At 33.4% G+C, this 16112-nt stretch overlaps 1 protein-coding gene across 1 annotated transcript; it reads right to left on the reverse strand.

The window, feature by feature from the left end:
• Nucleotides 1-535: 535 nt before the first annotated feature.
• LOC126831944 (uncharacterized) lies at nt 536-11265 on the reverse strand. Its single transcript, XM_056103267.1, has 4 exons — nt 11252-11265; nt 8419-9322; nt 6490-7652; nt 536-5904 (listed from the first exon to the last, which is right to left on the reverse strand). The coding sequence occupies exons 2-4, from the start codon at nt 9277-9279 to the stop codon at nt 5775-5777; spliced, it is 2154 nt and encodes a 717-aa protein (XP_055959242.1). The 5' UTR covers nt 9280-9322; nt 11252-11265; the 3' UTR covers nt 536-5774.
• Nucleotides 11266-16112: the final 4847 nt, after the last annotated feature.

Below are 16112 nucleotides of genomic sequence, written 5' to 3' on the forward strand. Positions count from 1 at the left end.
TGGTTGGTCAGCCATTTTAAAGTGGTTCAGCGAGTGTGATGCCAAAAACGATTCTTAGGATTTTCCAGTTTGATTTCCACTTTTCAGTGGTGCAGGACAGAGACTGAGAGGGTTGGGCAAGTGGTGCAGGACAGAGTCTGAGAGGGTTGGGCAAGTGGTGCAGGACAGAGACTGAGAGGGTTGGGCAATTAAAAAACAGTAATTGGGATGAGATGTAGCTTACACTACAGGTAACCTTGCCCTTGACAGTTAAAGTATTATGAAGAGAAGGAGGAAAAGCAGCTTGTTCAGGCAGAATTTCTCTCATTAGCCCAGTTAGTGTAGAAAAGTAGGACATTAAACCCATATTTCATTCCATTTATATTGCAAACCCCTCTTTTTCTAGTAGGCTAAATCACAACCTTAGCTTCCTTCTCCCACATCCCTTCTTAGGCCAAATTCAACAGATTACATGAAAAGCTTAGTCTGATATCCTCCTCAACTATTGGCAGTCTTCGAATTTGTGAAGAAAAAAACACAACAGAACAGAGAGCAGTAATTTGTATAATATAGGGTATCCCATTTTAATTATACATACATACATACGTACATACATACATACATCATGTTCAGCAGTCGACTCAACAATACTGTCTACAGTATATATAGTATAGTCTTTATTGTCAAGTGAGAATCAATCTAATTCAGCTGAGCTAATAGTGCACACAATCATGATAGAATGATTGATGACATTTGTTGTATATATATTATATTAATAATGATATTGGTGATAAGTTTCAATATATTTATCTATGTTATTATATACACAATTAAACACAAAGATTCAAATAACATACACACACACACACACATACAAATATCTACTAATATAACTCTAAAGCCACTTACATCATCATATAATTAAATATAAATCACATTCAGAATCATAACATAAGCGGACACTTCGTTAACAAAAATAATCAAAGGAAACAAGTTAAATTAAAGGAGCTAAAACTCTGAATTAAGTCCAAATAAAGTATTGAATTATGAATATGATTAAAATTTCGTTTTTTAAATATTAAGCAGAAGCTGTTAGGTTTGCTTATTAATTTTAATTTTGTTTCTTTACTCAAATAGCTGACCATTGTCTGGACATTGAATCCATCTGTAGACAATTAAACAAATAAAAAGACCAATGGTCTGTTGAGTTTGTTTGCTTTGTGTTATGCCTCCACCTAAGTTAAAGTTAATTCCCATGTGTGAGGCTGTGTCATGTGTATGCTAATAGAAAACCAAGATGAAATGTTGATAGTTTTTAGTCAGCGAAGTGTCCCTTTAAATCTACTAATAAATAAATACCATATATGGAATAAATTACTATTCAGTATTTTCTTAAAGATGATGATAAAGTTACTATAATTATTTTTTTTATATATGTTTTTAAATATTAATATTAGTAATAAATGAAATATGCATCCTTTTGTCATACCTCCTTCATCTAAGTTATAATAAAAACAGTAATTAATCAACTTATTAATTAAAGGTACTAATTAGTGAACAGTACTAATTAAAATAGTTAATTAATTCACTGTAGGGTACTAATTCACAGTACTAGTTAATGCATGGTATTAATTAATTAACGGCATTAATTACAAAACACAAACAATATTGTAACTAAGGCAACAATATAACAATTAATTTCAAAAGCAGGACCAAAGAAAGACAAATACCTCAAAGAGAATGTGCTTGTTTTTAAATTGAAATTTAAAAAGATCAAACTAAAAATGAAAGAACAGGAAATGGATTAAAGGTTTTTGTATTTCTATTTTTAAGATTTTCCATTTTCATACCATCATTACCACACTTCGGCAACAAAATAATTAGCTTAGTTTTTATTTTTCTACTTAAGCTGAGGAATGCTGTTATTTTAGTATGCTATGCCATTTAGAATCCTTGAAGCCATAAATACACGACATACACAACGTCAAGGAATTACAACATAAATTTGAAAAAAGTATAATTATGATGTCAACTAATTTCATATAAATGTGCATGCACAGTACAAAATTGGTGAAAAAGATTTTAGAAAGGTCAGACTCTGAAATCAAGCACCAATTTATCGCTTTATATAACTAGAAATCATGAGACAGAGTATGGACAAAGATAAATTTCATCATACCCTGGTGGCCATACAAGACCTTTTTCCCTGCACGGAGTTACATTGGATCAAATTTATTCATTTCATTTCATCTCAACAAACATCAATAAAATATATATAGCACTATACATGTATTCTAAATAATCTTCCATTAAATTCATTCTATGTAATCAATATGGTGTCTGAACAGTACACAAGATAAACATCGTGGGTTTACGTAGCTCCACAATAATTCAGATATATTGAAATACCTATCATGGAGATTTTTAAAAAGATATCTATTTTATTTCATAATTCTCAAAATATAATAATGTAAGTATTTAATTTGTCAGTCGAAAAATATAGTGCAATTTATTTCAAATGGATTTCCTGTTTTTGTACAATTATTATAAAATAAAATAAATTTGGGAATGGAGAAATTGGAGCAGATTGTGGCAAGAGAAACAGAAGAAAATATTTCAATAAATAACATTATTATAAAGGACAACACCCATTTAAGATAATAGACTTTCTCTAAATAAAGGAAACATGTTGTATGATGGAAAGTTTATTACTAAAGATAGGGGTGTAAATTGTGGATTACACAAGAAAATAGCACTACAAAAGCTATATTAAATGAATTTGAAAATAGAAATCAAGACAAAACACTGTTTATACAGCCCAACAAAATCATCCTCAATCAAGTGTACAATTTACTTTATTATTCTTTTTTGATAACCAAAGCTACCATTTCCTTTTTCTTTTATCAAGACGCATATTAACTACAACACTCAATGTACATGCACTACCATATAAATGATAATCTCTTTTATATCAGAAACAGAACCATAACAAATAAACTTTCCATTATGTGACAATCTAGTCTACTTTCTCCCTTAACTGAAACATATCAAACACTCCATATAGAACACACCATGATAATCTAGACTACAATTTCTCTAACTGTAGCATATTATGAAATAATCAATGTTAACACTCCGCGTATATATTTTTTTAAACGCTCACTGGTCCTTTCATTTTTCTCCTCAATAAATACATTTAAATATAAATAGACATTATCAAATAAATTATGCTTTGCTTTGGTACGCCAACCTAACATAGGTATCAAATCAACAATCGTCATGTTCATCTCCATTATTTACATCATCTGGACAAGCTCTCATAATTCAGTATTCAAACCAATGAAAACACAGTATCGTTAAAAATAAATTAGCTTCAGACTAATGAAAACACAATATCCTCAAAAATATGTTAGCTTCTAACCAATGAAAACACAGTATCCTCAAAACACATTAGCTTCTAATCAATGAAAACACAGTATCCTCAAAAATATGTTAGCTTCTAACCAATGAAAACACAGTATCCTCAAAACACATTAGCTTCTAATCAATGAAAACACAGTATCCTCAAAAATACATTAGCTTCTAACCAATAAAAACACAGTATCCTCAAAAATACATTAGCTTCTAACCAATGAAAACACAGTATCCTCAAAACACAGTAGCTTCTAACCAATGAAAACACAGTATTCTCAAAAATATATTAGCTTCTAACCAATGAAAACACAGTATCCTCAAAAACACCTTTTGTTAAACCTTTGCAACATGCCTTGTATAGATTCAAACCAAAGAAAACAAAGTATCCTTAAAAATACATTAAGTTTCATTTTTGCAACATCCAACATGCCTTATTTGTGAAAACTAGAATCCCTGAAGTTGATTGTTAAATTAAAAGCCGATATTAGAACTACTAGATATTGTAATTTAGCAATATCAAAATATGACATCTTAATCTCCAATTCACGGCAATAAAGTTTTCATGAATATAATGAGCCAATATCTCATAAGTAGGCTATGACAGAAATAGAACCTTAGTTTTATATACTTGACTTATATAATTGCTAATTTTAGCTCTGAGCTAATTTCAAATGAATTATCTTGTATGTCCAAGATTATAGCTCTAAGTAGTAAAATAAATAATACATTGGCTATAGCAATTTAAAATTTTTTTAGAATAACTGTCATTTTGTTTTATTTGAGAATAGTATCGTCAGGGTTCTTCTTTTTCACAGAAATTTAAACTAAAATATTTTAAGAAAGCAACCTTTACATTGGTAAAGAGCTGAAATTTGTACCTGGATTTTAACCCACAACAAATGAAAAGGACCAAACTCTTATAATATTTGAGCTTAAGTTTTCCTTAAAAAGGCTGAAGAGTTTTACTAGGGATGTGTTCATCACTTCAAATTTCACGTTTATTGTAGTAGGCCCGTCCCTCTTTTTAAGGCACCCATAGGGGTGTCTCAAAAATAATCATAAGCTTAAAAATGGGCAGAAATTTCAACAGATTCGATTGTTCTTTTAATATAAAAAGGAAAAAAAAAAAAAATCATCACACATAAATTCTAGCACACACTTGACAGATGAATCTGTATCTCACACTCAAGGTTTAAATTAAAACTCATTAAATTAATTAATTAAATACTAGAATCAACAAACTTATGTAAATTACGACCCCAACGCGATAAAAGTTTTAATGATTAACAAGCACAATCTTGACACAACATATATAATCTGACAAACGCATCCGGAAAACAAAAAAAACAAAAAAACCCGGACATATATTTAGAATAAATTAATTCTTATTCAAAAAATTCTAAAATAAGCAAAACAAAAATATGTTCATTTTCGACAATTTATCCACATTATACAGTGTGTATATACTTATTTAAACTGTACAAATCCAATAATCATCAATTAGTCAGTTGTATTCAATCCAAGGCATGGAACTGATTTTAAACTGCTATCAATATGCATGGCTTAAATTTAAATTATTTGACCACAACGACAATTCATTTTAATAAAAATTCTATTAAAAAAAAATTGATTTCCTTGAAAACAAACATTACACTATAGATAATTCACTTTTAGCTGTAATACATGTACATGTCTATCGATCTCTGAGATATTTTGTTCTTGACAATCCACATTTAGCCGTAACAGATTAGTCTCCGAGAAATCTTATGCTCGATAATCAAGTTTAGCCATAATGGATCGATCTCCGAAAAATCTTATTCTCGATAATCCATGTTTAGCTGTAATGGATTTTCAACAATCAACTTTTAGCCGTAACAGATTGATCTGTGAGAAATCTGATTTTCAACATCCACGTCTAGCCGTATCTAATCGATCTCCGAGATATCTTGTTCTTGACAATCCACTTTTAGCCATAATCGATCGATCTCTAAGAAACCAGATTCAAGACAACCCATTTTTAGCTGTAGAATCTAGCTATCTGATTCTTTAGCTATCCATATATGTACATCATCTGAAGCTAGATAGTCACATGTTTCAATACTATGTACAAACAATTCTAATCCATATATACACCAATCACTGTTAAATAAAAACACACGCATCAACATTCTACTGCAGTAAACTCATACTTTCTGTATCAACACAAAATGCTACCATTTTATATCACTGATACCACTGGATAGATGCCGTCTTCCTTTGTAAGTGAACATTCATGGATTACCATTGGTTAACTTAAATGTCATATGACCATTAATGATTGGCTGAAACACTAGATTTTGAGTCACATGACATAGTTAGCTTGTAGGATTTGATTGGCTGCATTAAACAATCTCTTTTTTAATATTGAGGTTCATATGATGTATTTCTTCAGTTGTCATTTGTACTGACAGTTCGTGTTGAGATTCATCGGACTTTGTTGTAAGATTGAGTGGTACACTTTCTTGTTCTCCACTGAAATAAAAGTAAAAGTAGATAACTTAAGATTGATGACAAATACTATGTAAGTACAGAAGAGTGTCAGGTTCAAACTACTTCTCAAGTTAAATATAGGAATGGTCGTACTTGGGGCAGGGTATGAATACTCTTTCTGGAGGGTATGTCGGGAGTAGTGCTTGTCCCCACTTGTCAGGATTCAAGGACTGGTCCCTACTTGTCAGGAGTAGTGCTTGTAGGGCTGGTCCCCACTTGTCAGGACTGAGAAAGCAAAGTGTTGCCCAGTTGTTTGGATGGGACAAAAACTGATGTCTATTCGTGCACAGATGAAACAACCTATGACAAATGCCAAACTCCATAGTATTGTACATAGAAATAAAATAATACTCTTAGTTTCAAAATGACCAACATATTATATTTTATTAAACTGCCAACAACCAAACTACAGTACACAAAACTGAACTGAAATGAAAAGTCGTTTAATGTCCTACTACACCGCACCAAACAAAATGCAAAAGGTTAAATCGACCATCTTACATCCACTTAACTAGAGTTAAAAAGATGATCCATGAGCACCCACCCGGTAAATATAAGGATACTTACTATCGAACAAGATTATTGGTGTTATTGTAGTCTTGTGTTGTGAAACATGGCTTGACGGCATTAGGCGTCATGATATGACCTTTGAACATAGACTTGTATAGTGGTAATGATTTTTGGTAGTCTGGGATAACCAGACTTGGAGAGCTTGATGAAACTGGAGTTGATATGGGCGACTGAGTTGATAAATTGGGTAAGGAATTTGGCATGTTGCCAGCTAGAGTTGATGTATGTCTTACTTTCGAATCAGATGAACTCGTTTTATTATCTTTGGCACCAATTTTCAGCAAATTTTCCATACTACCATTTTTTCGAAGTAGTTTGTCTTTTAAGTGGGAGACTGCTGCCGCATGAAACTGTTCCCGCGTTCCAACTTCTGGAACCATATTTGACATCATCTGAGAATCTTGGTGGGAATTGTTCTGTGAAAAAGAGGCCATCACTTGTGCATGCATGTTTTGTGGCGTTGATAAGAATCCTGCTGGATATTCTTTCATCATGGCTGCCGTTGGATGAGTAGTTGTGGCCATGATGGCCGCTGCCTGGTGTTGAGCTAAGAATGATGAATGTGGATTCATCATTGGATATTGGTTCCAGGTCATTCCCGACATCGTAGGATGAACAGCTGCCTGTGTAACATTCACCTGAGTAGGAGCTTTGAGATGAGCGAGCAAATTGGGATGCGAGTCTCCGGCTGATTTTTGTTGGGGGTCTGGAGATCCTTTTTTCTGATCAAGGAATGAGTTGTCGTGGTAGGATTCTTTCTTGTCTTCGTCGTCTGCCTCCATATTTTGACTAGTATCTTGTGATTGAGCTTCGATATTTTCGCTGGAATGTGTCAGATGTTTCCGTAGTTTATCAAATTTCTTGTGGAATATTTCTGGCTGGTCGTCTGTGTCCGCTGCCTTACCTTCAGCAGCAGGAATTCCTTCGGAGGTGGCATTTCCAGAACTCTCTTTAGCAATGGCAACAGCCTTTTCGCGAGCAGCCTCCAATTCAACTTTATTGAGTACAGGAGGTATTGGGGCACCGTTGAACTGTTCATCACGAGGACTGATTCGTGATAAGACTGGTGGAGGTGGTGATACACCTATCTGTTGTTGCATCCAGTTCATATGACGTGGTGGTATAGGATGGCTATACATATTCTGCCCGTTCACCATTCTCTAAAAAACATAACATTTCAAAAATTAAAATGGCTGCATCTTCTTTTCAAAGATTTAAATGGTATCCCTGCGTCAAAAAAATAAAAATTCTGTTTGCATTATGCGTTGACATGTTTATTGGGATAATGCTTTTTTCGTATTTTGAAAATAAAATGGCACTATCTGTGATGTGCTTCCAAAAAATAAAAATATGGATTTTGTTTGAATTATATGTTTATTGGGATGACAATTTCATATTTACTATTTTACGTGTAAAAATATGCCAATGTTGAGAACAAACCCGTGTAATTTCTAACAATAAAAATATAAAGAAGTTATTCCAAGATGAATCAGATCAACTCAATATTTCAACTGAAAGAGGTTTAACATCTTCAAGAAATAACCAGAATCCAAACAGAATCAATACCATATTTTATGAAGTAAGTGCACATATTGTTTGTATAACATGAACAGATGAACAACTATTAAGTCGTTTTCAGTTTCTTATTCTACATGTAATTATCGAATGGGGTTTAACATTTTATCAACACAATAATTTGGTATCTGGAGACTAACAACGTACAGAAGTCGTTATTTCTATGGTTACATGTGTAATGTTAGCAGGAGAATTTTGTAAGGACAGTGGCATTTCAACCTTCTCTTAATTAGGCTCAAGGACTCCTTCACGTTTACCTTGGATTTTTTTTTATTCCATCCGCAAGACTAGGCTAAATTTTACTCAATAACCAACAAGACATGTAAAATAAAGAAAAGAATTGAACAGTACCTTGAGATTTGCGATTTCTCCCTGTGACCTTCTCTCAGCTTCCTGTCGTAACACATCGGGGTTGACACTAAGATATGATGGATGTCGATCAACTAACAAAGACTTTTTACGCACATGTAATCCATACGCTGCTCCAACACTTCCACGTCGCATCTCCGGCGACAAATACTGTTGGGATGAATCCTGGGACGCCCTTTCCTTTTCCTGAGCATATTTAGGTGGCAATGAAACCCGAGATGCTCGACCTTCGCTGTTGAGATGAAAACTGTAACAACGAGGCCTCATGTTCTGATAATCGTCATTTCCAAATGAACCGGATCTGGATCTTGGATGCGGAGAATTAGGTGATGAGTTAAATGAAAGCATGGAATCTGTGATTAGCGGACTGCCTCTAGCACTACCTATTCCACTCTCCGCGGATGATATGGGCATAAATTCACGATTACTGTTTAGGTATGGAAAGTTTTCCTCTGGAATCGGACTACTTGCTGCGCTACTGGAAATCGACGGCGGCATGCTGTCACCTCGAATTGCTGTTCGCTTTTCTAGTCTGTCACTCAATTTGTTGACCATCTTGTTGATGTATTCCCGATCCATCGTATAACGCCGACGATTTCCCTCGTCTATCGTGTGTAGTCTGGTGGGTCTAGTGAGCGTGTCTCGATCTAAGGTATGGCAACGACGTCTTGGCTGATCTGGAATCATTCCGTAGAATCCACTCATTTCCTCTCGATAGAAAGTTCCATAAGGAGTTCTGAGTACGACTTGTTGATGACTAGGATCTAGGGATCTGTTGATGTGAGCAGCGCCGTTAGAATCTAATGATGGTATGTCACTATAGGAACCAGATGTTAATGTCATGTTTGATGAAGCTTCCGACGGTGTAGGTGATGATCGTCCTGACCTACAAAATACAAAAATAATATTGGGAATAAATAAATAATGAAGACAAACATGTATAGACCAACAGACTAAACCGTTATTATAATACTAAATATATGAAATCGGCTCCAATGCTTGAAACAAAAGGTAATCTCTCGCTCCAACTCTCCTTCACTCTTGAGTTCCAATCTGGGAGAGCTGTTCATTAAAGAGCTTAACTTATCAATAACCTCTTGTCATTTCATCAGTGTGCATTTCATGGTTTTAAAGATGCATTATGTAAGAGCTAAATCTGCTTATTTTAGGTCAATTTTGTGACTTCAGATGCTATATAAATATAAATTATCATTTAGACATTTATTCACATGACACAACCATAATCAACTATCTAGACCATTGGATGGCTTTGATATTAATTGGATTAAACCATCTGTCCCATTTAATCAATTCATGGAAAATCATTACTTCATTTATTATTGTAGCAATGACAACCGAGACTACGGCATTTTTGTCAAAATTTCAAATATTCATAACTTCACTCAATTAAAAATAATTTGTACTTTCTTTCGTTTCAAGTATTCGATGTTTTAATAGAAGACCTATGTTTTAATAGAAGACCTTTGTTTTAATAGAAGACCTTTGTTTTAATAGAAGACCTATGTTTTAATAGGGACCTATGGTTTAATAGGGACCTATGGTTTAATAGGGACCTATGGACCTATGGTTTAATAGGGACCTATGGTTTAATAGAAGACCTATGTTTTAATAGAAGACCTATGTTTTAATAGAAGACCTATGTTTTAATAGGGACCTATGTTTTAATAAGGGGAGGGGGCATGTTTTAATAGGGGGGGGGGGTGCCCATATTTAATAGAAGACCTATGTTTTACTGGAGGACCTACATGTATAGTTTCCAGGTCTCCTATTAAAAAAGACCGTTTAAAATGTTGTGTGGAATCTATTCTAAAAATTAAACGACCCTCATTATATTCCAATTATTAAATATTGATTTTTTATATTCACCAAAAAAAAACCCGAAACGATTCTTGTTTGAAGACGACATTTAACTTGGCCAACAAAACGTTTGACCTTTCACTAGGATTTATTATATTCCATCAAATGATATATTTGAGTGAAGTTGATAATATCGCGACCTTTTAGTAGACACTTTAATTACACTTCAAATAGCAACTAGCAGAGTGTCTAATTGTATCTTACACATCTACGTGGGTTCAAAATGATGACAATGTTAAAAACATACCATGAAAATGGACACAAATCAAATAAATTCTTACAGCCAGTTGACACTTTAATCATGTCATTTTAAAATTAAAAAGTTCATTGCACGGCTCTTTTTATAAGGTTTTTTTCTGAGAAATGTTTGTCATTTTGAAATTCAAACGTTTGTTGCAAGGCTGTTTTTATTGGTTTTCTTTTAGTGAGAGAGAAATGTTTATGTCATTTTGAAATTAAAAAATTGTTGCCAGGCTGTTTTTTTTTGTTTTTTTTTAAATAGTTTGATAAGAGAAACGTGATTCAACTGTTTATTTTTGGAACTAACAAACATCTTTATTTTATTAATTTGTTTATACATAGGGTTCTTTAGGAGGTAAATACTATGCCACAACTGACTTGATGAATTATATCCATTATAATGCAACTTTCATTTGGTGTTTGCTCAATTGCAGATCAATCAATTGAGAATATAATCAATTATCAACTAAACCTCGTGAATTCAACTTGTAAATCTACTTGTAGCTCTGTTAGTCTAATGTATCAATTATCAACTAAACCTCATTAGTCTAATGTATCCATATCAACTAAACCTCGTTAGTCTAATGTATCCATTTCAACTAAACCTAGTGAATTCAACTTGTAAATCTACCTGTAGCTCTGTGAGACTAATGTATCTATATCAACTAAACCTCGTGAATTCAACTTGTAAATCTACCTGTAGCTCTGTGAGTCTAATGTATCTATATCAACTAAACCTAGTGAATTCAACTTGTAAATCTACCTGTAGCTCTGTGAGTCTAATGTATCTATATCAAGTAAACCTAGTGAATTCAACTTGTAAATCTACCTGTAGCTCTGTTAGTCTAATGTATCTATATCAACTAAACATGGTGAATTCAACCTACCTGTAGCTCTGTGAGTCTAATGTATCCATTTCCATTTCTTCTGTATTATTCTCATTAACAGATTCTTGAGCCATTCTAACACTGTTCTGACCTAAAGAAATAACGTGTAAAATTACTAGTCAATGGTGGACAAAAATTTAGAAATAAATCAATACAATCATCTTGCATGGATCAAGGTTCCAAAACTATAATCCTTGAAATTACACTTCTAAAGTTGTTGATTGTTATTTCAGGTATTCTGAATTCTGTGCGAACTATAATATTGTAAAAGTTGAATCTCTAATATGAATATCAGTTCAAACATGGTTCAATTCCTTTCAGTATTTATAAAGATATGATCCAATGAAACTTGGTCACCGTTCGTCATCCAATGCAGATTATTAGTAGGAAGGATGTAATCAAGACAAACCAGTATAAATTGTTTAGTAACTAAATGACAATAACACACAATTATATTGAATACATATACAATGTATATTATTGTCTTTATTGTTTCATGTATCTGGTTGTCATTCTCTTGATAAAGATAAGAGAACCCTCATCAAAATGTCACCAGAAATAAAATTTTAAGTAGAGAGAGAGAGAAATGGGGTTTAACATCCACTTCGGGACTAACATATGGTTCAATTTATTTCAATAATTCGCTTGCGCGTGCAGGGGTCTTTAGCAGTGGGAGGAAACTGGAGGACCTGGAGAAAACCCACGAGGTTGGACAGGCGACTCTACTCCCTATCAAGTAAAACCAGGGAATAAAAATCACGCCAGTTGACTCAATGACAAACTTTATTATACAACGTGCACACGCTAACCATTCGACCATCCAACCTCCAAGAACTTTTAAGTAACTTGCATTCCATAATTGTGTCAGTATATTATCTTACCAATGGATTTTTCTGAATGAAGTGTGTTTAATGTTCGGAGATCAGTTGTTTTCATGAGTAATTTTGCGAACAGCGTGCTGTCTTCTTTATGATTCACATTGATGATGTTATGGAGGGACTCAGTCAATTTATTTTGGATTTTCTCAACTTGTTCGATATTACGCAATCCAGGACGGTCTGAAAGAAAGAATAAACGAATGAGTATATTACAATCTCGTCACTGTTAACATAATAATGCTTTAAACAAATATTTTAGATATTGTTAAAATGTGGGAAAATAAATAATTTTTAATTTAACTTGATAAACTAGGAAGGGGCGACGGCAATATAATTTCAAAGTGGGCGTATAAAAACCAATATATAATGATATACGTTCTGATCTAACTGACAGACAGACAGGCAGGATAAAAACACAAACACATTAACAGGCGTCTAGAATATTGCTGCTCCATAAAATGTCAAAGATGTCGGGATGCATAATTATCGTTTCCAAGGGAGGATATATCTCTATATCTATTATTCATGCCCACATTATATTCAAGATATTGAAAGGTTGTCTGCCACATTTCTTCATAATAGTTTAACCTTCAAATAATTAGATATTTATCATGTCATAACCATCATTATAAACACAGGAATCATCATTAATTTGTTACAAACATAACATGCTCAAATTAACTTAATACTGTACCATCGCAGAAGACCAATTAAAACCTATTATTAACCAATAAGGAGAGAGAGAGAGAGAGAGAGAGAGAGAGAGAGACACAGTAACTTCCATTGGACACAAATCAGGTCATTTCGGCATGGTTCAATTTTATTTTAATAATTCGCTTGCACGTAGGGGGTCTTTAGCAGTGGAAGGAAACCGGAGAAAACCCACGAGGTTGGAAGGACACAGAGAGAGAAATGGGGCTCAAAATGTCTGTGCAAAACAAACTAGGTATTTTTCGGGACTAACATAAGGTAAAAACATTTTAATATCTCGCCTGTGATTTAAGAGAGCAAAATAAATGCCAACTTACCAGGTGAAAGTAGAACAATAGCTGAGAATAAAGCCAGTTCTTCTTCTGTTAAATGTAACTTATTAAATCTTTCAGCAAAATCAAACATGGAGTCTAATAAAAACCCTGCACCACATGAGATCTACAAATAAATGAACATGAAATATTGACCATCTGTAATTAAATCTATTCTCAATTACAACTATTCTCAATTGCATCTATTCCCAATTAAATCTATTCTTAATTACATCTATCCCCAATTAAATCTATCCCCAATTTAATCTATCCCCTATTAAATCTATTCTCAATTAAATCTATCCCCAATTACATCTATTCCCAATTACATCTATCCCCCATTAAATCTATTCTCAATTAAATCTATTCCCAATTACATCTATTCCCAATTAAATCTATTCCCAATTACATCTATTCTCAATTACATCTATCCCCAAGTAATTATATCCATTCCAAATAAAATCTATTCTCAATTAACGGGGCTAAAACCTTGTTGATTTAACTAAAAATGAGGCAAAACCTCTCTATATGTTTAAATTTTTCTTTTGAAAGATAAGCTTGGGGGATTTTTTTATTTACTAATTTTAATTTCATTTCCGGCTTCTTTTGTTGACAGTGGAATACAAAATTGGTTATATTTTACCACTATCTATGGAAGTAAAATTTTAAATAAAGACCAATTTACACCTCTAAACTACAATAAAACTTGTGTTTTGTATATATCACATAGTTCACGGTTTTACCCAAGATTAAAATATAAAAAACTTACATTATTTGAGCCTGTGGCAGATGTCTGTCTACGGAAGAGACGTCCACTTGTAAACATCAGTGTGTTGGTATCGGGATCAAATAAACAGGCTAATCGTACCAACAATACTTCAAATGTACCAGCCTAAAAACAACACACACAGGACAATTATAAACATACGCATCTGTTTCACTCAAATCTCATTTCTATTCTAACATTTATCGAAATAAAAACACTATATTGTTGTGAAATGAAACATTTGAACAGAAAATGAAATGAAGACAGCCATACGCCATCTCTATGAGGGATTGAATCCCAGGTCTCCCGGTTAATGAGCTAGAGCCGCTATCGCTCCTCAAGCTCACCTTTTCAAATACCTTTTCTACCTGAATTTAATGTCAATTAAAACATTCATTTTAATTACCTATTGAATTTATTTTCAAGTCACAATAAATGTTAAGACGTTCTCTGTTCTTACCTTTAATAACGTAACTTGATCGTCTTGGTTTAGTAAAGTGAAACCTGGAATACCTTTAGCAAAATCTACCACTGATTTAATGGCAGGTGTAAAACTCTCGGAGAAATTCCCCCAGTCTTTGTTAGCGTTTGGATCCATACCAAGTTGATTATTTAGAGGACATGCCTGAAAATTAAATACAGTAATTATTGCCACACCTCAACAAACATGCTATAATATTATAAGCAAAGTTTCTAAAACAGAAATATAAGTATACTTCTGTCGTTCAGCTGATTTTTGGATGAAGGCCCTATATTATTACTTCTAATCAGGTCCAAGGCACCGATACTGCTGATATCGGGCAAAATTCCAAGCATCGATGAATCAAAAGCAAACAGTGGCAAATTTTACGGTCACCGAACACACTATTTGAACGAAAATTCTGTAAATATTTCATCCAAATAAATACTATGCTTCCTATGCAGATGCCGAAATGAATGAATTGAAGCCTACAATCGCCCTGTATGCAATAGGCTCAATGAACAGCAGGACAATTGTTAATAAATCCAGTCACAGGATCATCCTATACACTCATGCATGTATCTGGGGTAAACCTACATTTCTTAATTTCCAACTCCTTATCCATTTAAATATGAGAAAAGCTTTCATTCTACAGTTAAGATTTCTATAAGCACTCATTGTAATAATTGTAAATCAAGCTGATAGGGTAGAAGCACTATCTTTAATCACAGTTTTATTCAATTGGTTGTTCATAATTCAAATAAATAATAAAACATAAAGAGAGATAAAATGTGCCTCCTGTAGAGAGAAGATAAAATGTGCCTCCTGTAGAGAGAACAGCAACATCTTGATTTATTATAATTAAATCCAACCTGTTTTAAAAATTAACAAGTTTGATTCCGTCTAGGGTTTCTAGCAAGCTTTCATTAAGTTGCATCATGAACGGTTGATTCTGGTCAGTAACCAATTGTTCCAGAGAAGAGAAGAAAGAATGAGAATTATAAACACTAACCATATGAGCAGGACAGTCAACATATCTATTATCTTGGAATGCTAGTTCACGCATCTGTTGTACACGGAACTGCGAGAAATCACAAGTTTGTCGATGAGCATTAAACACAGATTGTAAAACATCCTGTTCATTCTGTAAGATTGATATCAGCGCCGTCACTGTTGACTGCGAACTAACTTTCTGCATCTGTTCTATAATTCTTGCTTTTTCTTTTTTCGGTACCCTGCCAAATCGAACGGCTGAAAAACAATTGAATGTTACAAATTATCAAAAAAAAACATTTACATATCAACAACTTGTTTTAGCTGCAAGCATGGGTATTAGGCACCAATATGGCAGCCCAATACCTCTCGTTTCTGTTATTTTGTTTGGCACAGATTTTTTTTTTTATCCAAGTTTATATATGTTCAAAGCAAAAGCCAAGGTTATACGATCTGGCCTGGAAAGCTGTGAGAACGCAACTTTTTCAAGTTCGTAAGTTTTGGGGACATTTTCTCGCATTGTGTTCACATTTGCCGACAACCATGTTTATT

This window comes from Patella vulgata, chromosome 9 (genome assembly GCF_932274485.2).
Source record: "Patella vulgata chromosome 9, xgPatVulg1.2, whole genome shotgun sequence".
In the NCBI taxonomy this organism is placed as follows: domain Eukaryota; kingdom Metazoa; phylum Mollusca; class Gastropoda; family Patellidae; genus Patella; species Patella vulgata.